General features: G+C 43.0%; 2 protein-coding genes across 7 annotated transcripts; both read right to left on the bottom strand.

Annotated features, from left to right (window-relative positions):
- Positions 1 to 2,871: 2,871 nt before the first annotated feature.
- Positions 2,872 to 13,797, bottom strand: LOC111974532 (KAT8 regulatory NSL complex subunit 3). Of its 6 annotated transcripts, none has more exons than XM_024002286.2 (20): positions 13,778 to 13,797; positions 12,621 to 12,890; positions 12,256 to 12,426; positions 11,960 to 12,050; positions 11,613 to 11,798; positions 11,363 to 11,494; positions 10,955 to 11,071; positions 10,741 to 10,839; positions 10,506 to 10,577; positions 9,573 to 9,647; positions 9,268 to 9,425; positions 8,997 to 9,060; positions 8,615 to 8,797; positions 6,119 to 6,275; positions 5,766 to 5,843; positions 5,146 to 5,322; positions 4,828 to 4,915; positions 4,506 to 4,633; positions 3,993 to 4,099; positions 2,872 to 3,897 (listed from the first exon to the last, which is right to left on the bottom strand). In XM_024002286.2, exons 2-20 carry the CDS (start codon positions 12,830 to 12,832, stop codon positions 3,661 to 3,663), a joined length of 2,532 nt encoding a protein of 843 aa, XP_023858054.1. In that variant the 5' UTR covers positions 12,833 to 12,890; positions 13,778 to 13,797; the 3' UTR covers positions 2,872 to 3,660. The 6 variants fall into 6 exon arrangements, with proteins under 6 accessions (XP_023858054.1, XP_023858053.1, XP_023858058.1 ...); XM_024002285.2 differs by lacking the exon at positions 13,778 to 13,797 and adding an exon at positions 13,379 to 13,727; XM_024002290.2 differs by lacking the exons at positions 4,506 to 4,633; positions 13,778 to 13,797 and adding an exon at positions 13,379 to 13,728.
- Positions 13,798 to 22,387: 8,590 nt separating this feature from the next.
- On the bottom strand, positions 22,388 to 25,733 carry msmbl (microseminoprotein, beta-like). Its single transcript, XM_024001208.2, has 4 exons — positions 25,635 to 25,733; positions 25,095 to 25,182; positions 22,946 to 23,054; positions 22,388 to 22,729 (listed from the first exon to the last, which is right to left on the bottom strand). The coding sequence occupies exons 1-4, from the start codon at positions 25,635 to 25,637 to the stop codon at positions 22,600 to 22,602; spliced, it is 330 nt and encodes a 109-aa protein (XP_023856976.1). The 5' UTR covers positions 25,638 to 25,733; the 3' UTR covers positions 22,388 to 22,599.
- Positions 25,734 to 27,060: the final 1,327 nt, after the last annotated feature.

Below are 27,060 nucleotides of genomic sequence, written 5' to 3' on the forward strand. Positions count from 1 at the left end.
CAGGTGAAAGCTATCTGCCCAAATGCATAGTGCCAACTGTAAAGTTTGGTGGAGGAACAATGGTCAGGGGCTGTTTTTCATGGTTCGGGCTAGGCCCCTTAGTTCCAGTGAAGGGAAATCTTAACGATACAGCATACAATGACATTCTAGAAGATTCTGTGCTTCCGACTTTGTGGCAAAAGTTTCYGGAAGGCCCTCTCCTGTTTCAGCATTACAATGCCCCCGTGCACAAAGTGAGGTCCATACAGAAATGGTTGGTCGAGATCGGTGTGGAAGAACTTGACTGGTCTGCACAGAGCCCTGATCTCAACCCCAATGAACACATTTGGGATGAATTGGAACGTCGACTGCGAGCCAGGCCTAATCGCCAAACATCAGTGCCAAACCTCACTAATGCTCTTGTGGCTGAATGGAAGCAAGTTCCCCCAGCAATGTTCTGACATCTAGTGGAAAGCCTTCCCAGAAGAGTGGAGGCTGTTATAGCAGCAAAGTGGGGACCAACTCCATATTAATGCCCATGATTTTGGAATGAGATGTTCGACGAGCAGGTGTCCACATACAAAGCTTAATGTAGAAAGTGTGTTTYAGACAAACACTTGCAGCCCACATTATAGATCACTCATGTAGCATTTTGGTAGGAGTGAAACATGGATTGCCTGAAGGAATAGATATTACCATGAACTGTGGGGAGGTTAGTCCAACAGCAGTCTCTGGCTGTCTTCCTGACTGGCATACTTATCCCGTTTATCACAGACAAAGCCTGGCTTATATAAGAGCTAAAACATACGCTCTCCTCTATATTGTCTGACTGTTACCCATGTGTGTAATAAAGACACAGTGCAGAAGAATAAAGTATGAAGATAATGATGTGCTTGTTCAATGCTTCACTACTTGCCAATGATGAGCTATTCAAACTTACATGAAAAGCTCAAAATGATGCTGAACCTCTGTTATAACAATCATGTCCTCTCACCTCGCTCTTGTTCCATTTAAAAGTAAAATGTTTGTGATCTGTAAATACACATTTACAACACAGGAGTAGTCCACCTATTAATAAATGCGATCAATGTCCCACACATTATATTTTTGAAACATCTTGCCAGGTCAAAAGCTTTATAGAATTCCTCCCATGAGATGGAGGTCAAATTATAAATGAATTGACCCAACTGGAGCCAAACAAAGTTACAGAACAAAGCATATAGAAAAAACTGTTAGGGCTATCCTTTTCAATGATGCTGAGGATTACAAAATGTGACAAAATACCTTCAATATTGTAAGCCCTCAACTCTCAACATATGGCAGTTGGGTTGATGGAGAGTGGAGACTCATCCACTACAGAGCTAGTCATCTCAAACCATGGGGAATGAATCCTTTACGTAATGCAGTGTTCCTCTGCTACATTGAGGTGGGAGTAGACGTAATGGCAGGGTGTACATAGACTAACCCATATCTACATATCTGAATAGTCAGATCATAGCCCCGTTCAGGATGATGGCATCACATTTGGCATCTGGCATGATTCAGTCATCACGATCATCATTAGGTCWTCACTGAAATAGAGGATATACAGTGTACAAAACATTAAGAACACCTGCTCTTTCCGTGACAGACTAACCAAGTGGATCCAGGTGAAAACTATGATCCCTATTTGATGTCACTTGTTAAATCCACTTCCATCTGTGTATGAAGGGGAGGAGACACGTTAAAGAAGGATTTATAAGCCTTGAGACATGGATTGTGTATGTGCCATTCACAGGGTGATGGGCAAGACAAAATATTTAAGTGCCTTTGAACAGTAGTAGGTACCATGGTAGTAGGTACCATCTGCACCGTTTTGAGTGTGTCAAGAATGGCAATGCTGACAAGTTTCACACTCAAAACAGTTTTCCTGTGTGTATCAAGAATGGTCCACAACCCAAAGGACACCTCTTGTAGAGTCCATGCCCTGACAAATTGAGGCTGTTGTGAGGGCAAAAGGGGTTACAACTCAATATTAGGATGTGTTTTAAATTTTTGTTCCAATATGTTCCTAATGTTTTGTACACTCAGGATATTTGGTACCAATCCATTGTTTTAGAAAATGTGATAAAAGTTAACATGTTTMCTGTTTGTGAGGAGAGACTTTCATATCAGGATGTTTGGACAGCATCCGTGCCACCCACAGCCTAGCTCAGTGCAGTCATTCTGCTGGGCTGTCCTCGCAGCGTCACAATTATATTTTTGGGGGCTCTGAGCCCTGCTGCCAACACACAGAGATGGCATGGGTTACAGATCTACTCCGATCTTTTAACTAGATCTGGGTGTCAAGCCTAGTTCAGACAGAATTTTCCCTCAGYCACAGCAAAGCAGGCAACTTTCCAGCTGACATTCCTGAACAGCGAGTATCCAGCAGTGTTAATCCGATGTGGGAAAAAATATTTAAATCAGATCAAATATTTCTTCAAATAAAACMAAGTGCCCAAGGGCGTATTTGGTGTTTGGCTGTATTTTCATGTCTGGCTTGCTTTTCTCAATGACGAGAACAGTCCATGTCAGGAGACGCAGTGAGGAAAGATCTCAATTGCATACTCCTCGCGTCCTCTCTCCTTCTAAAAACGCATTGGATGAGAAAGCCAGAGGTCCCTGTTCTCAAATGGACGCGAGGTGTATGCAATTGAGATCTTCCCGTATATACAGGATTTCTACTGGAGTATGTAAGAAAATAACTTGTTTTAGTCTTAGCGTAAATGATTCATCCAGGTTCAAACTTTACACAGAATTACAAAAATAAGCCTCCAAAGACAACAGCAATCCTGGGGAAGGAGTGGAAGACTTGGATATCTTAACAGCAACACCCATTTCTAAATCGAAAAATAGGAATGAAAACATGGGTTATTTTCCAGTCTTTATTGCAATGATAGAAACAGAGATGGTATGCCGGATGTGAATATTATTGCCTTCAACTCTTSTACTCCCTCCAAAGTGAGTCTGTGGGTCCTTGTGCGCATCTGGAAGTATGGCTGCTGCTTTAATTAATAATGTAACATGAAGACCATCTTTACCGAGTGGACGTATGTGGTGAAGAAATTCATTCTGAACAGGGCCATTGACATATTCTGTAGTCATGTGACATTTAGACAATATTAAAATGCACACATTTTTGGCCCTCCTGATTCACAATTCTTGTGACATCAATTTTGTATCAAGAGTTCCATGTATTCAAAGCAACATCATGCAAATATGAACATGCCATTGACGGATTCTCACGTCAGCATTTTGAACATTTACATTTGACATATCCGCAGACTTCCATTGATTCAGAAACAATAACTATTAAACTTGACTTCATCAAACTTCTAATTCCAATGTCACATCCTCCCGGATCATGTTATTCATTGATGTTTTCCTTATGGCTCTTTCCAAACATGAAAATTAGTACAAAAACACATCCCGTACGATACAAATCTATATACTCAATGTTACACGGCTGCAAGTCTGGCTTTTCAGATACTGACAACACCTAGGATCTTCATAGATGACTATCTGCATACACATTACTGATCATGCTGTCCACTATCTCTGTCACCCATCTGTAGTGTGGCCAAAGTGAACTGGCGATAGGGCCCGTCCTGCTTTTCTAGCTTTCCCGAAACAAGGGGTTAAGGAGTTTACCCTGGGCATTCAGCGTGGCCGCCTTGGTTTGGTAGTTCGAGACGTACCGGCGCTCTGGATGGAGATGTGTGGCAGGCCGGGGAGGCCACTCGCCGGCTTGGCCAGCCCGCCGTTGTTGAGTAGCTGGTGGATGGCAGTTGTCTTAGTCAGCCCTCCAGTGGAGACCACAGGCACTGCCCGGAGCAGAGTGCTGCTGCCAGTACCTATGGAGTTAAGAACCTGACCCTGGGGCTTCCCACCGAGGGCCTAGGGAGAGAGGAGAGGTAGAGCCAGTCAGTAACAATGAGTCAGCACACACAGACACAAGGATACTTTTAGCAGGTTTTTGAGGCTGGGTGTACCTGAATGCTGCCCATGCTAGCTGTTGTGCTGGGCAGGCTAGGGGATTTGGTCACTATCTCCTGTAGACTGAAACTTAGGCCGTGGAGGAGGCTGCTGGCGGAAYGTGCTGCACACAAACACAGCGAGAATGATTCAGCACAGTTCACATTTAGACACAGTCAATATAGGAAGCTCAACAACACAATTGCTGGTGACGACAGTTGAGAACCACCCCTATTTGTCTATTCAAAATAACGACCTTGAAAAAACAACCAGAGACATTGCAGGGGTAACGCAAAAAGTAATCAATAACATTGTTTGCTCAGATCGGTTCTCGTGAAGTGCTCAAAATCATGACATAAAACTCCACTTTAGTCCCATTCTTTTTACATTGATTCTCTGTTCCTCTGCATTGCAACTAACACATCTGTGAAAATATACTGTACAACATATTTGGTTGTTGTTCAGTGTTCTGTGAGATAGATCTGCTGCAGTGCCGAGTTAGGACAGTCGTGCAGGCAGGTAGCAGATACCTTGGACAGTAGCAGGAGCTTGCGCCTGGACTTGTGAGGAGGACCCTGACACCATGCAACTCTGCAGATTGTGGAAAGAGCTGGAACCCAGACTCTGGGKACTAGACACCCCTGTCAGACTACCAGACCTGCATTAACACACACAATCAATCTACTCAAAGTTGCTCCGATAAACAGAGCTGCTGTGGTAGCTACCCTCCCCATAGTTTATTTTCTATACAATAACTTCCAACCAGTCCAGAACTRAATCCGTTTGCAGCACACACCGCTGCCCAACGGGAGAGAGTTTGGAAAGTTGGAGATCATGGTGTYTCAGGCCTACCGCTGGGCTGTGAGGAGTCGGGAGACTTCCTTGGCTCCAGACACAGTCTGTCCCACAGTCACATTCAGGGGCTTCCCAGAGGGGCCCACTGCATTGGAAAACAGACCATGAAGAGAATAAGCCAAATCTGATCGGACAACGCCACAATATAACATTGACAATGGTTTCTAATGAGTTTTGAAACGGAGGAAATGAATATGATCCATATAAGCCCTACAAATATTTAAATTATCTTGGAAACTATTTCTAATTTTTCTTTACTGAATCATTCATTTAGAGGAGCAGAAAACTACCCACACTTAAATCTGAGCCAGTTACCTTCCTGTGCTGCAGAGCTGACAGCGCCCCCTGCTGTCTCTCCATGCAGGATGGRCACCTTGATCTTAGCTCTCTTTGAGGCCTTGGTGGGAGTGTGGCTGGGCGTCGGCCTCCTCTTCAGATGGGCCATCAACTCATCTCTCTCCAGGCTCTCAGTCTGCTCACTGGATACAGGCACTGAGACACAGACAGACATCACTGACTGGGATATACAAACCAGACCACTTCAATCAACCCTGATACAAATTCTCAAAATTGTTATATGACCCTGTACATAAATTGTTATATGACCCTGTAAAAAATGTACATCAATTATCTGGTAACCTAACGTAGAAGGCGTAAAATAAACATCTTAAACTAGTTCCCCTACATGGTCTTGACGAGACAAAATATAAGTAAAAAGGGAAGGTTCTCTTCTGCATTGTTCAACAAGTCCAGTAAATGTGGAGGAGTTCAGATGGAGTGCCGCCTTGTTAACGTCCAAAAGCGGAGGTCGCATCATAGGCTCTTTCCATTTCCACTGAAAACCGGAACATCCGGTAGTTGGGYACTCGGCASAGGCTAATGATCTGGCAGTAAGAGGGAGATGGCAYACAGAAGAGAAAAGAGGAGATACTTACCGAAGACACAGGAGGGAGCGCCAGGGGGAAGATTTTTCCTCACAAGCATGTTTTGTTTCATAAAAGCAGCAAAGTGGGCTGGAATGAATTAAAAAGGTAGAAGGAATAGTAGAAAGAGAAGGGATGAAAAGATATCAGTCACATTCCATTGTGCCCTTCTGTTGTCGTGACTGCTCTAACAAGATTCATGTCAAAGAAAACTATTTTCACCATTCAATATTTAATTCACATTTTCCCAAGCCCACATTGGCAATGGAGGTGACTGACTCATTAGAACAAACGCACACAAACAAATGTGTCAAATGTGAGAGCTGTGTGTGTGTGTGTTCATACACGCTAGTAAGCCCACAAACCTTGTGCCTGCTTGTGTGTGAGCACCGTCCCAGACCGCTGCATATGGGTCTTGAGGAGTTGTGTGGCGGTGATCAGGCTGGACTTCTGTGCCGGGGACAGTCCCGAGGTCTTTGGTTTGGGGCTGGAGGTGAGACTGCTGCACACACTGGACAGGTCCTGAGGACACAAACAGAAAACACGGCTAATCAAATGATCAGCAATGTACACTAGTGTACAAAACATTAGGAACACCTGCTCTTTCAATGACAGTCTGATCAGGTGAAAGATATAATCCCTTTTTTGATGTCACTTGTTAACCCCCGAAGGTCAATGTCTGCACCCCGTGAAAATCGAATTAGCATAATAATACAAAATCCCCATAAGAATCTGTCAGCCTAAGCTAGAGARGTTTCTTTTATTTGGATGCCGTCTCAAGACATCCAACACAATCTCACTCAAATCATGRAAATATGTCCAAAAAGTATTTCAGCAGATTTTGTGCATTTGTGTGTGAATAGACCCCCAAAAATTAGCGACTTAATTCGTAGGAAAATACTTTTTTGTGGGCAAACTTCGGAACAATCTTTTGAAAGTTAGAGCAATGCATGATGGGCAATGATGTTCTACACTGACTTTTCTTTCTGACCCACATTTATTATATAATAAAAAAATTAAGTGATAACGACCCTTCGGTAAGTATTCAGACCCCTTGACTTTTTTCATATTTGGTTTCGTTACAGCTTTGTTCTAAAATGTATTACATTGTTTTTTCCCGCCTCAATCTACACACAATACCCCATAATGACAAAGCAAAAACAGGTTTAGACATTTTTGCTAATTTATAAAGAATAAAACAGAAGTGTCAAATTTACATAAGTATTCAGACCCTTTACTCAGTACTTAAAGTACTGTTAAAGCACAATCTTTGCACACCTGTATTTGGGGAGTTTATCCCATTCTCTGCAGATCCTCTCAAGCMCTATCAGGTTGGATGGGGAGCGTTGCTGCACAGCTATGTTCAGGTCTCTGCAGAGATGTTCGATCGGGTTCAAGTCCAGGCTCTGGCTGGGCCACTCAAGGCCATTCAGACTTGTCCCGAAGCCACTCCTGCGTTGTCTTGGCTATGTGCTTAGGGTCGTTGTCCTCTTGAAAAGTGAACCATCGCCCCAGTCTGAGCGCTCTGGAGCAGGTTTTCATTAAGGATCTCGCTGTACTTTTCTCTGTTCATCTTTCCCTCGATCCTGACTAGTCTCCCAGTCCATGTCACTGAAAAACATCCCCACAGCATGATGCTGCCACCACCATGGTTCACCGTAGGGATGGGGCCAGGTTTCCTCGAGACGTGATGCTTGGCATTCAGGCCAAAGAGTTCAATCTTGGTTTCATCAAACCAGAGAATCTTGCTTCTTTAGGTGTCTTTTGGCAAACTCCATGCGAGCTGTCATATGTCTTTTACTGAAGAGTGGCTTCCGTCTGGCCATTCTACCACAAAGGCCTGATTGGTGGAGTACTGCAGAGATGGTTGTACTTCTGGATGGTTCTCCCATCTCCACAGAGGAACTCTGGAGCTCTGTCAAAGTGACCATCGGGTTCTTGGTCACCTCCCTGACCAAGGCCCTTCTCCCCCGATTGCTCAGTTTGGCCAGCTCTAGGAAGAGTCTGGTGGTTCCAAACTTATTCCATTTAACAATGATGGAGGCCACTGCGTTCTTGAAGACCTTCAATGCTGCAGACATTTTTTGGTACCCTTCCCCAGATCTGTAGCTCGACACAATCCTGTATCGGAGCTCTATGGAAAATTCCTTCTACCTCATGGCTTGGTTTTTCTCTGGCGCATGCATTGTCAACTGTGGGAACTTATATACACAGGTGTGTGCCTTTCCAAATCACGTCCAATCAAGTCTCATAGCAAAGGGTCTGAAAACTAATGTAAATAAGGTCTTTCTGTTTTTTATTTTTAATACATTTGCAAAAAACAAAAACAAAAAAGTTTTTTTCTTTGTCATTATGGGGTATTGTGTATAGATTGCTGAGTTTTTATTTTAATTTTATACATTTTAGAATAAGGCTGTAACATATCAAAATATGGAAAAGGTCATGGTGTGAATACTTTCCGAAGGCACTGTATGTGCCATCCAGAGGATGAATGGGCAAGACAATATATTTAAGTGCCTTTGAACAGGGTACGGTAGTAGGTGCCAGGCACACCGGTTGGAGTGTGTCAAGAACGGCAATGGTGCAGAGTTTCACGCCCAACAGTTTCCCGTGTGTATAAAGAATGGTCCACCACCCAAAGGACATCCAGCTAACTTAACACAGCTGTGGGAAGCTTTGGAGTCAAGATGGGCTAGCATCCCTGGTGGAACGCTTTCGACACCTTCTAGAGTCCATGCCCCGGCGGACTTAAGCTGTTCTGAGGGCAAAAGGTGTTCTAATGTTTTGTACAGTCAGTGTATATAATTCCTAGCATTACCTTGCTAGTTTTCCTAAGCGTGACTGAGTGATGCAGGATGTACCTCGGAGCCTGAGGGGGAGATGGGTACTCTGAGGGCAGGTGAAGAGGGGCGGGCCCTCTCCAGGTCAAAGGGTAACTCCCGCCAGGGCTGCTTCTTCTTCTCTGTGTCCAGGTCCCTCAGCTCTCCGGAGCCGTTGCTCTCCGCCCGCTCCAGCACTCCCGACAGGAAGTCTGCTATCTCATCCTACACACGAGAGACAACAGGCATGTATATCTGCATCAAAAGCATTTCACTGACACTATATGTGAAGAGTTTGATGGCCATGGTTTAATTCTCAAAATTCTTTTGGAGTTTTCGTAGAAACTCCTGCACTTAGCCAACATTGTCTGAATAAAACGAACATGGTTCCTTTCCAAGACAAGGACAAGAAAAATGGACKAACCTGAATGCAGCGATCCACCATGGTCTGTGTCAGTCCCTCTGATTTGATCTTTGTTGAGTTGATTCTGAGGAAAGACACCATTTAATCATGACTGAGAAATAAACTGAAATGTCCTCAAATTCTTCAATTGAATAGCCATGCAGAAAATGACTGTGAGCAGTCAACAAGTTTAAAATTGATTTCTTAAATTCCAATGTCTTCATATATATTTCAATAGTGTGTGAAGACCACTAACCCTCCTCAGAGTAAACCCAGGGTAGGCTTAACCCACCTGAGGTTGTCTTCAGCTCCCCCCACCACCACCATGCTGTTGTCGACTCTAAGTTTCTCTCGGAACTCCTCCATGGCCTCTGTGCCACACTGCAGAGCGTTCTGACCAACCACAAACAGCACTGGGGTCTTCATGTCTAGTAAGGGGTCGTCCACATCCTGCCAGTCAACAATACAAATACAGTCAATACAAGTCTATGACTCACATCCCTGACCCATGAAAGAATGTTGAAACTGTAAGACAAGTAGAAGCATCATATCCTAATGTCTCCACAAGGCAGAACAGATTTGAGCATATTTCCTTACCCCTCTTGACCCACTGATTGTTAGCAGAGGAAAGCCAAGACACACCACAGCGGTCAGGTACTCCATGAGGGAGACCTGGGAGAGGACAACCACGTCAATATGTGCGCCAATGTCACATCCACCCATCGCACACGTCAAACCATGGATTGGTTTTCAATAACCAACAGATGTATATCTTTCTGAGCATCACAGAGAATACTCTTAGAAAATGTGGACACCATATATACTGAACAAAAATATAAACGCAACATGTAAAGTGTTTGTCCCATGTTTCATGAGCTGAAATAAAAGATCCCAGACATTTTCAATAAGCACAAAAAGCGTATTTCTCTCAAATGTTGTGCACACATTTGTTTACATCCCTGTTAGTGAGCATTTCTCCTTTGCCCAGATAATCCATTCACCTGACAGTTGCYGCATATCAAGAAACTAAACAGCATGATCATTACACATGCATCTTGTGCTGAGGATAATAAAAGGCCATTCTAAAAATGTGCAATGTCTCAAGTTGAAGGAGCGTGCAATTGGCATGCTGACTGCAGGAATGTCCACCAGAGCTGTTGCCAGAGAATTTCATGTTAATTTCTCTACTATTAGCTGCCTCCAATGTCATTTTAGAGAATTTGGCAGTACGTCTAACGGGCCTCACAACCACAAACCACGTGTAACCATGCCAGCCCAGGACCTCCACATCCGGCTCTCACATAAAAGCGAACTCTGATTGGCTGGGCCTGGCTCCCAAGTGGGTGGGCCTATGCCCTCCCAGGCCCACCCATGGCTGCGACCCTGCCCAGTCATGTGAAATCCATAGATTAGGGTGTCATTTCTTATTGACTGATTTCCTTATATGAACTATAACTCCTTGAAATTGTTGCATGTTGCGTTTATATGTGTTCAGTATAGACAGAGACAGCATTCATAAAGCAGCCTTACGTGACAGGCGATGAGAGCTCCCACATTCCAGCCAATCAAGATAATGGGTTTGTGAGGGAAGTGACTGTGGATCTGGTGCATAAATGCATTGAAAAGCAAATTAATAGAAGCAAATGAATAGACAGATCAGTCTGGTACATAGTATTCAAACAACAACCTCAATTAGCAGCAACGGTCAAATCGATTAGGAACTTTAATCTGGATACACAACTTCAGATTCATAGAACAGCCTTACCTCCATGACTTTGGCCCTGACTGTGGCCAACATGTGCTCCAGACACTGAGTGATGCCCACATTGGCTCCACTGTTTACATGTGTATTTACTGGGATAACCTGGGATAGACACATTATACAGTAAGTAATTCAATTACTTGCCCAAAAGCCTATTTGGTGTGAATAAAACACAGAGACGCAGTCACACTTGAGTATGAATAGAATAGATACAAACCTTTCCCAAGCAGGAGAGTTGTGACTGCCAAAATCTAAATCGGCGAGGGGTAGAAAGAACAGGATTGGTGGGACCTGATGGTACAATTAAGATGAGTGGGGAGCCAGGAAGCTTGCTCTGCAATACAGACAAGAACAAAGATAGGCATCTGGTTATCATCACATCATTTGGGAAATGTAATCAAAGTAGTGCAAGTCAAAACAGTGGTCAAAGTAAGACAGTTAGCCATATAAAACAGTATAAAGATGAAACTACTAAGAGCTTTCTCTTACTGCCACAACTATCACTTTCATCCCTATTATAATTTGGAATGTGTGTTTGTTTCCATTGTCCTATTCATTCTTTGACTGCAGTGAATTCTGATTGCTCCCAGCACCCCTGACAGGGATCGCAGCATTAGAGACGTACCGGTTTGTTGTGAGACAGAACGCCCACGGCTGGATCCCAGGGCCTCTTCAGGAGCAGAGAGAGGGCTTCTGCACCAGCCGCTCCAGTCTTTACTGACGACGTCAGCAGCATCCTGTCAATCAGCAAGGGCAACTGCACAGACAGAGAGGAATGGTGAATCATCCTGATAGAATGTATCCCTCTATATAAAAATGCATGTGTCATAACATCAAAGTGTAATCACATTTTGAAAGAGAGAGATAATGAGTACCTTGCTCTTGAGTGTCTGCAGTACGTCCAGGTAAGCAGCCAGCATGGCCAGACTGAGAGACTCTATCAGGGTGCTGTGTAGCCACTGGGTCAGTTTGGTGTCCCAGTTGACACTGGCCAGTGCATGGCGCACCTTCCGGGCACATTTGTCCACAGCAATCCTGCGCAATACTGGCTCATTGGAGGCCTACGAGTCAGAAGGGTGGTGAGATGGTGAGACAACAGGGACAGGAACTTTGATAGTKATTCAAACTGAAACATGTCAATGCAATATTTTCATGTTGAATCACTTTTAAAACAAAATCGGCACCACATACAAAAGCATTTAGGTGGTGTTTATGAACTCACATTTTCATTGGCAAGCCGGGCCAGTCTTTCAGCTTGCAGAGCTTTCAGCACCTTATTAAATAATTTGCTTTGAGTGACCGACCATCCAGCCCTGTAATACAAGCAGTGTGTACCAGTAATGAAGTTTGAAGATGATCACTATTTGAAATGGAGAATGAGACACATTAATAATTTAGGAAAAAGTGCATACAAGAGCTGAGCAAACAAGGCAACTGCACCACAGAAGTCAGAAATAATGTATATTTTGAAAAACTCTATAGGGTTATTCAAAGGGATGTTGGGTAGAGGCCACTCACTTGTTTATGCGTTCGTCCCAGTCATCAGGGGGTGGGGGACCATCGGCAACTGTGCGAGCAAATAAAACATGTCGCTCACACTCCTTCATAACACTGCGTGCTTTCTGGTTGTCATAGAGTCGAATAGGTGTAGGCGTGACAGATTCCACATCTATTGACAGATCTGATTCCCTGCAAAAGACACAAACATACTTCAGTCAATGTTATCCAGTTTTAGCGGTCAATTAATTATTGCCTTGATAAAGTTACAAAATTAAATTTGTTCTGAGGCAGAAAGATAGACATGCCTTCAGTGTTGTCATATGTGTGCATAAAATAATTTGGGCATTGAGTCATTAGTGAGGATTATGAGGGTTGACACTCACGGAGCGGCATCAGGTTGGCGACGGGGTGTGACGAACAGCATGCGCGTGGGCCGGGCACTGCTGGCGTCCGGGTGGGCATTCCATGGCTTGGCATAGCTGTGGTCCAATAACACCAAGTCCTGCTCACGCTCATGAACTGACAACTGGAACAGCAAGGATGTACCCATCCTCTGTGCTGAATTCTGGAAGTCCCTGTCCCCACTACGGTACATCCTCTACTGGGGCCACAAGGCCCTACAGCTCTGAGAGAGTGGTCCTTTCAACCCAAGCCTGAAGGGGGAGGAACCATGATCAATATCATATACGTCAAAACATAATGGGACATCACGTCATTTGAGTTGGACCATTCATCTTTAACCCACAGCTGGTTCCTTACAAGCACCTTTCTTATGCATTGGCTTAATAACCAATTTTGTAACGTTAGCTGCATTATTTTAGCTAGCTAGATTCTTTAGAGATGTTCTCATAATGTTGATAGCAAACAACAAGCGTTTGCATCATGCATGGCGGAGAGCGAGCTGTGCGCTGTTGACATTACTTTATTATGTAGCTGGCTAACTTGCTAACGTAAGCTAGCTACATGGCCTAGACAGATGCGCTAACAACACGAAATATGCATTACACTAACGTTAGCGCATAGCTTACAGAAGGGGTAACTAACAATCATACCGGGCATTACAACGTGGCTACGTAGCTAGCTAACTTGGCGAGCATAGTAGCATTAAAGCTAGCACGCGCTAGTCGTATTGGCTACTCACCTTTTCATACTACTACCATTGATAGCATTATGTGATTGCAATCGAAATATAATTTTGTCCAAATTCAGTCAAATATAAACGTCAAAATCTAAATTCCGTGTAAATTTTCACATTTGAGAAGGACTACTCCGCCTCGGGTTTCTATAAATCATTGATTATAGCCGACTTCCTTTTGTTTTGCACTGCCACTGTCAGTACACGGATGCAAAACAACGCCTGGATAGCTATTTCCTACGGGCGGTGCATGTACTGGGGCCTTGGCCAGCGCCTGCTCTGAACCCTGAAAAGCAGTGGCTCTATGTAAGCCAGATGGTAAAGAATGTATTAAAAATCTACTCAGTACACAATTATCAGCAAATGTCATAGAAACTACATGGTGGATTTCCGTACGACGTTTACCAGTGCGTTCCGTAGTAAAGTGGCGCTGTTTTGTTCAAAGTACATTTTGTCCTATGCCTAATTGTCATGATGATGAGAGTTTAGAACACATTTTATGTAACTGCTACTACAAACTGTAAACCATGTTATGTAATAATGAATCCATGTATTGATGTGAAAGCTGATTTGTATTTATARGAACTATTATGATTGTAAAATGTGAAAACAGTCAATAAATATGATTTTTAAACCAATAACCCCTTACCCTAATTCAAACCCTAATTGTAATTGTATCCCTAAATCTAACCACTTAGCTACTTAAAATAGTCTTTGTCCTCATGGGGAAGTGGGAAATGCCCCCACAAGGGAGAGTTTTCCTTTATTTTACTATCCTTGTGGGGACTTTGGGGTTTTAGGTTCCCACAAGGATAGAAGAATCCCCCCCCCCCCCCAACACCACCACACACACACATTTTTTTGTTGTTGATCTGAATTGTATTTTTTATTGATATTTTACTGGCAGTAAATGACAGACAACACCAATAATTTCCCCACACCACCAAAGTACGGGCATAGCACAGCTCGATCATTCTTCATAAATACGTCATATTTACACCTCTTCATATCAAGTTCCGTCGTGCAGTCATTTGGAACGTTGCAGGGGAATGCAGCCCTACACCAAACAAATCAAATTAGCAAATTATATTGTACAGTTCTTTATTTTCATTAGAGCCAACAGTGAACTACTTTTATTCCAACAAACTGAAATGGTAAAGACAACGTGCCATGATTATGACCATTTTTAACAACATGTTTGTATCTTGTTTCTTACGCATGGCAGCACATCTCATCCACTGTTCCTCCACCTAGACCCTAGAGAATGCCATGTACCATCCAAATGGTRCTGGCAATGGATCATGCCTAAAAAGACACCATGTGATTCATCAGAGTAGGCTTCCTAACACAGCATTAGTTTCTGAAATGTAAAACATAGTTGACATTCTTTTCATTAATCTGTGCTCTATAGGCTAATGTAGGCCTATATGTTTTTTCTTGTTTGTTGAGGGGTTGTTGTCTTGTCCTTTGCCTGGTTTCATATTTTGAAAGATGACACGCAGCATGGGACAGTGGAGGCAGAGCAAACAGGATTACAGCTAGAGCTGTACCTATAGGAAATGAGAGAACAATCAATAAACCCTACAGATAGATTTTCAGTTACATTTTTGTTCCACATTGTGTTAGCAGTTTAGTTTCTCACTCARTATATGACTTTGCCTCAATGCCCTTTACTTCTCAGCTTATTATCTGACATACATAAAATGTAACTGAATTAGACATTGTCATATTAATAATATCCCCTTAGAGTCTATTGATGCACCGGTACGTCAATATAAGTAACATAATAAAACAAATCTGTCAGTTTAAACTAGAGATACAGTAACTTTTTTTTTTTTTTGCATGGGTTGCGTCTCAATCCATGGCATCCGCCTATAGGCATCTACAAGCTCCACTTCATTGATGTGCGTACACGTGGGTGGAGTCGTTTTTTTGTGGCAGCGGACTCTTTTAGTTTTATTCTACCCAGAAAGGAAGTCCGTCTTGTGTAGTGTATATCCACTAAAGGGCCTGGGGAACCAGATTAGTTTACCAAGCAAGAGGGGCGGAGGCACTCTTTGACTCTAGTTAGTAATGACATTTGAACTTCCAATCTGGTGTTATGCCTGTTTACAAATACTAGCTAGCTACCTAGCTACATGTCAGCCTAGTCTGGTGTTATATGCTTTACGACACTACTTTCTTAACCACAGAAGAAGAAACAAACGTGTCTCTTTTTGAATTGCAATTGCTGCAAAATGGGAAGAAATCCCCAGAGATCATTGGAATCATTGGAATGATCATTGGAATGATCAGTTTTGTGCACGAGCTGTCAATGCCGGGAAAAATATTCGGATCTGAGCTCCGTAATACTTGGGCAGCGAGTACTACAACTACAAGGGCTTTTAAGCAATGGTCCTGAAGGCAGGCTGTGATCCAAGGTACCACTTCACTATGATCGAAGTGGGCGCATATGGTCCGGAGGGAGATGCGGGAATCTTCTCATGACGCAAGTTTGGCTCCCAACTCATTGCAGGCCAGCTGCCGCTACCAAGGCCTGAGTGCTTGCCGGGGACCCAAACACCGAGCCCATATGTCTTTGTGGGATACCAGGCATTCCCTCTGAGGGTAAATCTGATGTGACCATATCCAGATAAGATATGCAAAAAAATAAACGTCCTCTCACTGTCAACTGCGTTTATTTTCTGCAATCTTAACATGTGTAAATATTTGTATGAACATAACAAGATTCAACAACTGAGACATAAACTGAACAAGTTCCACAGACATGTGACTAACAGAAATTGAATAATGTGTCCCTGAACAAAGGGGGGGTCAAAATAAATCAAAATTAACAGTCAGTATCTGGTGTGGCCACCAGCTGCATTAAGTACTGCAGTGCATCACCTCCTCATGGACTGCACCAGATTTGCCAGTTCTTGCTGTGAGATGTTACCTCACTTTTCCTCCAAGGCACCTGCAAGTTCCCTGATGTTTCTGGGGGGAATGGCCCTAGCCCTCACCCTCCGATCCAACAGGTCCCAGACGTGCTCAATGGGATTGAGATCCGGGCTCTTCAGAAACACTGACATTCCTGTCTTGCAGGAAATCACGCACAGAACGAGCAGTATGGCTGGTGGATTGTCATGCTGGAGGCTCATGTCAGGATGAGCCTGCAGGAAGGGTGCCATATGAGGGAGGAGGATGTCTTCCTGTAACGCACAGCGTTGATTGCCTGCAATGACAACAAGCTCAGTCCGATGATGCTGTGACACACGCCCCAGACCATGATGGACCCTCCACCTCCAAATCAATCCCGCTCCAGAGTACAGGCCTCGGTGTAATGCTCATTCCTTCGACGATAAACGCAAATACGACCATCACCACTGGTGAGACAAAACGTGACTCGTCAGTGAAGATCACTTTTTGCCAGTCCTGTCTGGTCCAACGACGGTGGGTTTGTGCCCATAGGCAACGTTGTTGCCGGTGATATCTGGTGAGGACGTGCCTTACAACAGGCCTACAAGCCCTCAGTTCAGCCTCTCTCAGCCTATTGCGGACAGTCTGAGCATTGATAGAGGGATTGTGTGTTCCTGGGTAACTCGGGCAGTTGTTGTTGCCATCCTGTACCTGTCCGCATTGTGATGTTCGGATGTACCGATCCTGTGCAGGTGTTGTTACACATGGTCTGCCACTGCGAGGATGATCAGCTGTCCGTCCTGTCTCCCTGTAATGCTGTCTTAGGCGTCTCCAGTACGGACATTGCAATTTATTGCCTGTTTATTGCCCTGGCCACATCTGCAGTCCTCATGCCTCCTTGCAGCATGCCTAAGGCACGTTCACGCAGATGAGCAGGGACCCTGGGTATCTTTCTTTTGGTGTTTTTCATAGTCAGTAGAAAGGCCTCTTTAGTGTCCTAAGTTTTCATAACTGTGACCTTAATTGCCTACTGTCTGTATGCTGTTAGTGTCTTAACGACCGTTCCACAGGTGCATGATCATTAATTGTTTCTGGTTCATTGAACAAGCATGGGAAACAGTGTTTAAACCCTTTACAATGAAGATCTGTGAAGTTATTTCGATTTTTACTAATTAGCTTTGAAAGACAAGGTCCTGAAAAAGGGACGTTTCTTTTTTTGCTGAGTTTACATGTGACTATATACATATGTGAAAATTATTGTAATGATYTGCATAAAAGTGTTCAGGCATCTTTGTAAGAMAATAGGGGCTTATGTCTAAAGCACATGCTACACAGTTGTTACACCACACATTTGATAGCTGTCATGTTCATTCCTCTTCAATACAAATGAAAACACTTATTTTATTCAAAGATTCTTCTGGGCTTGATAATGCGAAGAAGATCTACAACTACCACCGCTCAAGTGCCAGAAGAATTTCAGAGAACTGCTTTGTGATCCTTGCAGCAAGATGGAGGATCCTGGGACGAGCCCTTGAGGTTGCCCCAGAGAAAGCTGAGACCATTGTGAAGGCCCATGATTACCTTTGCACCACAGACACTAAAGACATTGACAACACAGTCATCAACACGGTACATCCACCCCACGTTTGTTGATCTCTCCAAAAACACTGGGGACCTGCATCCAGGAGAGTGGAGACAGCTTCCTCATGTTAGAACATGTGAATAAGAAAAATGCACACAACACCAGTTTTTGGGGTGAGACGGAGTGCTCTGTCTCACTCGAGAGCGGACGGAGCGGACACACAGTACTGATCGATGTTCCTGTGAAAGTACATTGTCATGTCCCTGAGAAACGGGAGACATTGATCAGCAGGAGTCATCCATCTGCTGCATAATGTCAGTGTCCAAAGGACCTAAAGCTGTCTTCCTCTTCCGGCCATTGGAGCTGGGTCGGGGAGATGGGGCGGAGGTTAATGGAGTTGCAGGGCAGAGATCAAGGGTGCGCCTGGACAGTACTTTGGGTGTTGGTGAGAAGGGCCTGGGCGTTGGGAAAGGGACCGGGGAGGTGATGAACCAGGCTGGGGAGATGATTAATCAAGGGGCGATGAACTACCTGTAGATGGGCCATCAGGGCTCTGCTCTGTCTCTGAGCTGTCCAAGACACCAACACCCTCCAACACCTACAAGCAGATGGCGAGTACATTAGAATACAATGCAAACAATCTTAAAACATCTCCATGGGCTCCTTTGAGTTAAAATGTTTAACCAAAATAACTGACTTTATAAATATCTCAATCTAATTATGTTTGAACTAGCCGCTGCTAATCATTGATTTGACAACACAGGCACTGAATACTTCCCAATCCCAATTTCTCCTATCCAGAAAAGAGCTGATTTCACATGTTCTATCTAGGTCTGCTAAACATAAGATCACAAACACATACACACACACTGTACAAGATATCGGCTTCATGATGAGTACGTTAACGATGATCTGGCCTACCACCGTTGTGTCGTCAGCAAACTCAATGATGGTGTTGGAGTCGTGCTTGGCCACGCAGTCGTGGGTGAACAAGGAGTACAGGAGGGGACTATGCACGCACCCCTGAGGGCCCCCCGTGTTGAGGATCAGCGTGTGTGTTGTTGCCTACCCTTACCACTTGGGGGCGGCCCATCAGGAAGTCCAGGATCCAGTTGCAGAGGGAGGTGTTTAGTCCCAGGGTCCTTAGATTAGTGATGAGCTTTGTGGGAACTATGGTGTTGAACGCTGAACTGTAGTCAATGAACAACATTCTCACATAGGTGTTCCATTTGTCCAGGTGTGAAAGGGCAGTGTGGAGTGCGATTGAGATTGCGTCATCTGTCGATCTTTTGGGGTGGTATGCGAATTGGAGTGGGTCTAGGGTTTGATGGATTTGATGTGAGCCATGATCAGCTTTTCAAGGCACTTCATGGCTACTGTGGTAGTCATTTAGGCAGGTTACCTTCGCTTTTCTTGGGCACAGGGACTATGGTGGTCTGCAGACTTGGTCAGGGAGCGGTTCAGTGATGTCAGTGAAGACACTTGCCAGTTGGTCCGCGCATGCTCTGAGTACACGTCCTGGTAATCCATCTGTGAATGTTGACCTGTTTAAAGGTCTTGTTCACATCGGCTATGGAGAGCGTGACCACACAGTCGTCCGGAACAGCTGGTGCTCGCATGCATGCTTCAGTGTTGCTTCCCTCAAAGCAAGCATAAAAGGCATTTAGCCCATCTGGTAGGCTTGCGTCACTGGGCAGCTCGCGGCTGTGTTCCCCTTTGTAGTCTTTAATAGTTTGCATGCCCTGTCACATCCGATGAGCATCGGAGCCGGTGTAGTAGGAGTCAATCTTAGTCCTGTATTGACGCTTTGCCTGTTTGATGGTTCATCTGATGGCATAGCAGGATTTCTTATAAGTGTCCCGCTCCTTGAAGTGGCAGCTCTAGCCTTTAGCTCGGTGCGYATGTTGCTTGTAATTCATGGCTTCTCGTTGGGATATGTACGTACGGTCACTGTTGGGACGACATTGTCGATGCACTTATTGATGAAGCCGGTGACTGAGGTGGTATACTCCTCAATGCCATTGAATGAATCCCGGAACATATTCCAGACTGTGCTAGCAAAACAGTCCTATAGCGTAGCATATGCGTAATTGACCACTTCTCTTCCGTATTAAGCGAGTCACTGGTACTTCCTGCTTTAGTTTTAGCTTGTAAGCAGGAATCAGGAGGATAGAATCATGGCCAGATTTGCCAAATGGAGGGCGAGGGAGAGCTTTGTACGCGTCTCTGTGTGTGGAGTAAAGGTGGTCTAGAGTTTTTTTTCATCTGGTTGCACATGACATGCTGGTAGAAATTAGGTAAAATGMATTTAAGTTTGCCTGCATTAAAGTCCACATGCCACTAGCGCCGTTTCTTTATAAGCATTTTCTTGTTTGCTTATGGCCTTATACAGCTCGTTGAGTGCGTTCTTAGTGCCAGCGTCGGTTTGTGGTGGTAAATAGGAAGCTACGAAATATATAGATGAAAACTCTCTTGATAGATAGTTTGYTTTACAGCTTATCATGAGGTACTCTACCTCAGGCGAGCCATACCTCGAGACTCCCTTAATATTAGACATCGCGCACCAGCTGTTATTGAGAAATAGACACACACACCCCCACCCTTCGTCTTATCAGACGTAGCTGTTCTGTCCTGCCGATGCACGGAAAGCTAGCCAACTGTATATTATCCGTGTCGTCCTTCAGCCACAACTCGATGAAACATATGATATTACAGTTTTTAATGTCCCGTTGGTAGGATAGTCTTGAACGGAGCTCATCCAGTTTATTCTCCAGTGATTGCACGTTGGCCAATAAAACGGGAGGTAGAGGCGGGTTACCCACTTGCTGACGAATTCTCACAAGGCACCCTGATCTGCTCCCCCTTTATCTCCTTGTCCGGGAGCAACATTAAATAAAAATATTCTTCCAGTTAGAGGTGAGTAATTGCTGTTCTGATATCCAGAAGCTATTTTTGGTCATAACAGACGGTAGTATCAACATTATGTACAAAATAAGTTACAAACAATGCTGAATAAACCCCACAAAATAGCACAATTGGTTAGGAGCCCGTAAAACAGCAGCTATCCTCTCCGGCGTCATTTTGAACATACAAATTGTTTTTTCTCCACTTGTTTTCCAAGGTGGTGTTATTCTTCCTCACACATGAAATGGCTCCTCCAAACTAGAATAATGTCTTTGTATGGGTGCAGAGGGTCCTGGTTGTGCCCAGCGTTACCAGCTGTCAGCACCACCAGCACACTTACAGCACCAAGCAGGACTGTTAACCAGGAGCCTCTGCACTTCCTTATTTCTGTGTCTTCATCCAGTATTCTTCAGCATTGAATAGAAGTTARCCGAAAGGGTGCAGTGGCTGCAGTGGAAGGCAGAGAATGCTCTGATGCTATGAATCCAGTCTGTCTCAATTSAGTCAGGGGGCTCTCATCACTGGGTCGGGGACAAGCACAGGCTGCACACACATGCACTGAGCCTCACAGCAGCGCACTTCTCTAATCTTGTTKTTTTCTTTTGCTTTTTTCTTACTGTTGGGAAGAAGGACAGGGGGAAGTGTATTCCAGGCAGCTCCAGAGAAACCTATATAATTGTGTCTAACRTAAAGTCTCCTTCCACAACTCTGACTTTATTTTCCTTTTTTRACATGGTTGAAGAGGTAATGAAGACGGAGGTGAAAGAAAGGCAAACTATTCTCTTCTACTGCCATCTAGTGGTGATAATCAYTGTGACAAGGTTCTAGAACAGGAGCTCATTAGATCAAGTCAAATCARATTTTATTTGTCACATGCGCCGAATAAAASAGGTTTAGACTTTACCTGAAATGCTTACTGTAAAGTCTACACTTGTTATATTTGGTGCATGTGAAAAATAAAATTGTATTTTATTTGATATGATGAGCACCTGCTATGGAACCTTGTCACACTGATTGTCACCACTAGATGGATAGTTTGTCTTTCTGAAAGTTTCAGTCTGTTTACCTGAGGAGTATACTATAAAGCAGCATAAAGGTGTTAGCCAGCTAACTTGCGTAAATATACTGAATGAATTTTTATTGTGTAGAAAGATAGGCTTGTAATGGTCTAACTGATTTAACAAACAAAAAGAKATGTACCTTTAGCTTTTTCAGTAAATTAAATCAATAGTCATTTCTGGTTGCTTATCAAAGTTAGCTGGCTAACTCATTGATTATGCTTTGTAGTAAACCCCTCTGGACTTCAAACCTGTTACATTCAGTTTCTTCTAAATTGGGAATAGATTAACTAAARATTTCATAACCAAAAAACAAATAAGTCAATGACCTGAAACAAACACTGTCAGTACATGGTGTGTGTGGACTTAAGGGGGACATCTGAATTTAAGGTCCGTTATGCAACACTGCAACACTGCAYATAGCCATTTTAAGTCGTTTTTTTACTGGCTTAAACTAGACCTTACAAAAACACTCTCACATCTTTGTGTATTGATATTTTTCCGGCAGTAAATGACAGTTAACATCTATCATGATGTTCTTGAAGTAAAAAAAGCACGGACACCCTAAGGTGAAGTGCTGAGTAACAGAGGATGATCTATACAAATGAAACAGAAAGTTGCACACTAACACGTATCTTTCTTTTTCATTTGTATCATGATGTTTTTACCATTTATATTCAACCAATCCAATTAATCAGACACCAGAACATTCACATTTGACACAAAGTAAGCTGACACAATAGATGTAATTCACTGTATATTGAGAACACAGTGAAGAAAACAATTCACTTCCCCACAGAGCTGAAGATAGGGCATGAAATMGAGGGATCACTCTTCTTAACCACCTTGAATTCACATGCCTTTTGGTCCCACTCCTTCATGCAATCACCAGGAAAATCTACGGGAGTTGCATACCTGCAATCAAACAATCAACATCAGCAAATCATTTTGTTGTGTAAATCAATAGAATTTCACTCACCCAGTCTATTAATAAACGCCTGAGATAGCTTGTGTGGATATTTTGAGAAGATAACAATGGGTTGTATATTCRTTTAGTGTGATAGATACAGACTGGGAYGGCTGAGGGCTACATAGACCATGCATTTTGTAGGTGATAGTATAAAGTTGTACCCKGAGCAGCATGAATTACAAGTGCAGTCCATGCAATCACTGTTCCTCCAGCGGGAACCAATAGGATGCCATGTCTCATCCTTGTCATCACGACAATGGGTAATCATGCCTAAACAAGAAAATAGTATAGCATATTGTATATTTTTGTTGTATTTGTGTATTTGATGTAGCCTGCGTATCATTCTTTTTCGCCAACATTCCACTCCTTYGCAATCCTGTTATTTGCAGAGACTGGCCTTTCTTTAATCTTCAAATATCACCATTCTATCATTAATGAGCTCGAGGAGATCAGGGGATTTGATTCTGATTTGGTAACCCCCATAGCTATCATCAATCATAAAGTTATGCAAATTGGAACTCTATCTCTATTTTTCTCCACAGATGGATGTTCCAGCTTTGGTYTCTGGTTGCTAAGCAACCATTTGTTGRTGTCCAGACAAAAACCAGTCTGTCAAAAGTTGCTAGCTCAAGTCTAAATTCTCAAACTGAATATACTGAACACAAATATAAACYCAACATGTACAGTGTTGGTCCCATGTTTCATGAGCTGAAATAAAAGATCCCAGGAATTTTCCATAAGCACAAAAAGCTAATTTCTCTCCAATTTTGTGCACAAATCTGTTTACATCCCTGTTAATGAGCATTTCTCATTTGCCAAGATAATCCATCACCTGACAGGTGTAGCATGTCAAGAAGCTGATTAAACAGCATGATCATTACACAGGTGCACCTTGTGCTGGGGACAATAAAAGGCCACTCTACAAGGCGCAGTTCTGTCACAACACAATGCCACAGATGTCTCAAGTTTTGAGGGAGCATGATATTGGCATGCTGACATGCTGACTGCAGTGTCCTACAGAGCTGTCCTACAGAGCTGTTGCCAGGTAATTGAAGGTTCATTTCTCTACCAGGTCATATGCTGCATCAGATGACCTGGCCTCCACAATCACCCAACCTCAACCCAATTGAGATGGTTTGGGATGAGTTGGACCACAGAGGGAAGGAAAAGCAGCCAACAAGTGCTCAGCATATGTGGGAACTCCTTCAAGACTGTTGGAAAAGCATTCCAGGTGAAGCTGGTTGAGAGAATGCCAAGAGTGTGCAAAGCTGTCATCAAGGCAAAGGGTGGCTACTTTTAAGAATACACATTTTTGGTTACAACATGATTCCATATGTGTTATTTCATAGTTTTGATGTCTTCAGTATTATTCTACAATGTAGAAAATAATAAAAAATAAAGAAAAACCCTTGAATGAGTAGGTGTGTCCAAACTTTTGACTTGTACTGTAAATTTTAGGAACTTACTAAACTTACTATTGAAAGTAAGAATAGTAGAATACACCAGGTGCAAGTTGTGTATCAGTTGTGTATCAGCACTTTTTGTCTTGTTATTTCAGTCACTGACAGTCACTCAATTAGCCATGTCAGCTAACAATTTTTAAATTAGTCTAATCAGCCATCTATARTTGTAGTAATCATGGCCAAATCCCGACTGGGGACGCATTGATTTTGTTAGTCATTWTCARTCAGATATCATATTAACATGGATACAAAATGTGTAGAATTGCAGGAAATMATCTTTGAAACTGCTAAAAATGCTCTCAACCCCCCAGAAAATTTGTTGTAAAACTGAAAAAAATGTCTCTCTGCCCCATTGCAAAATTAGTATAATTGCATTGTTATAAAATTGCTATGTTTTTTCTCCAACACATGGTAAAATGTGTAGAATTGCAAAAAACYTACTTTTTTCCCCATGGCAAAATTTGTAGAGTTGCAGGAAATTAGCATTAAAAACCCCAAAAGGTTAGAGATGGCCCTGGCTATGATTTTAAGCCTCAAAATACAACAACTTGCCTAGCTAACCGCTAAATATATCTATTTTTAAATTTGTTATAATTCTAATTCTATTTTTGAGGCTCCACATGTTATCATGGAATATATGAATATTATCTCCAACAACCAATGAGCAACTCTGTTGGAAATCCAGCTGCATATTTGAACGTTGAGATTGCCGAAAGGCCAGTCTCTTTGGCAAATAACAGGAGTGGAAATGTTAGCTAAAAAGACTGGTAACCAGACTATATATATTGTGTGTGTGCATGTGTGTGTGAGTGAGAGAGAGGGGGGGGTTCATAGTCTTTTACTTTACCTGGCTTCAAGGTCATAGGCTTTATGTAGCAATAAGCATGGAACAGTGGAAGCAGCACACACAGGATTAAAGCTAGAGCCAAGGACTTCTTCACAGGGAGAAGAGAGGGAAACATATGTTATTGAGGGGAATAAACAGCCATTGGCCTACCGTTGAACCGTTCAAAACAATTCTAGATAAACAACTATCTAAACCGAACTGACACATTTCTACATTTTGAGCTTATCATTGACCCTACCCTAGGTTATAAAATAACGTAATATTTGTCCAATGCCCTCCTCTACTATGTAATTTAAATCCACCATCCATTCCGACTTAAAACACATATATGGGGTAGTTCAAAAGATTCATTTTGCCAGCAGTATTTATTATGTCCACATTGTGATAAAATTATAAAATGTGCAACTCAAGCCCCATCACCTATTTGCCATTAGGAGGTAGAAGAAGAACACAGCTTCATCAACCAAATTCAAGGACGGTTCCAGCTCCTCCAAATTCCTACTAACTTGTACATAGCATGCCAAATTTCAAGAAACTTACCATGATTCACAAGAATGTAGACTGGATTCTAAGGTAATTCTAGGGATCTTCTAGGGTAGAGAACTTCACAGGCTTGTGGGTCTTTTGGAAGTAGCTTACCTTTGGAATTAAACAAGGGCTGGGGTCAAACACGGTCAGTAAATGGTGCACGTGGACTTTCGGTAAATCAGAATTTAAGGTCCTCTACGCAACAAAGCAACATGTAAATAGCCCTTAGTGTGTATGATATTTAGTTGTAAAATTAATTCAGAGAAAAAATATATAAAAAWATATAATTTATTAGACGTATTTTGAAGCTATGAAGTTCCTTGTTTACTGGCTCAACCCAGACTTTACAAACACACACAAACATTTTGTTCTTCTATCCTCATGGGGACCTAAAATGTATTTCCATTCAAACTCCTACTCCTATTAATCCTAAACCTAACCCTTACCCTAATKTTAACCCCTAACCCTAACCCTAAACCTAACTCCTAACCCTAGCCCTGAACCTAACAAAGTAAGCATGTTTCTCACTTTTGTTTACTCTTTTCCCATCCCCACCCCTTTATTTAATTCCAAAGGTAGGCTACTTCCAAAAGACCCACTATTTAAAAGCATGTACTTCCCTACAAGAACTCCAATAGAATTACATTAGAATCCAGTCTACATTGGTGTGAATCATGGTAGGTAATTTTGCATGTTATGTTTTCAGGATTTTGAAGGTGATAGAACAGTCCTTATATTTGGTTGATTTTCCATTATAGCATTATAGTTACTACTTAGCCGAAGCTAAGTAGTAACATTAACATGATGTCTTCTAATTGCATTCGCTGTACTCATTATATACATGAGAATGATCYCCTGACGGCGAGGATAGCTGTGCTACAAGCCCAGCTTCAGACGCAATRGTTAGGCAAGGGTAATTTCAGTGTAGGAAAGGAAGAAACAGCGTCTGTGCCACCAGTAAGTACAGATAGTAACGTTAGTATAAATCCCCCCGCACTGTCCCCGCAGCCGGACAATTTTCTCATGGCTTCTGGAGGGAAATGCTGTTGGAATGCTCAACCGGTGTCGCTCATTCAGCCGACAGAAACTTTCAACCGGTTTTCCCCATTGAGTAGCGAGTCGGAGTCTGAGGCCGAGTCTTCTCTTGTCTCTACTCCTCCCGTTACGGGGTCTGAGACGCCGAAGACTCKCACCATTAGCTCTGACAAATTGATACCAGGCAGTGATGCAACCGGTCAGGATGCTCTCGATGGTGCAGCTGTAGAACTTTTTGAGGATCTGAGTACCCATGCCAAATCTTTTCAGTCTCCTGAGGGGGAATAGGTTTTGTAGTGCCCTCTTCACGACTGTCTTGGTGTGCTGGGACAATGTTAGTTTGTTGGTGATGTGGACACCAAGGAACTTGAAGCTCTCAACCTGCTCCACTGCAGACCCGTCG

This window comes from Salvelinus sp. IW2-2015, linkage group LG15, assembly GCF_002910315.2.
Source record: "Salvelinus sp. IW2-2015 linkage group LG15, ASM291031v2, whole genome shotgun sequence".
NCBI classification, from domain to species: Eukaryota; Metazoa; Chordata; class Actinopteri; order Salmoniformes; family Salmonidae; genus Salvelinus; species Salvelinus sp. IW2-2015.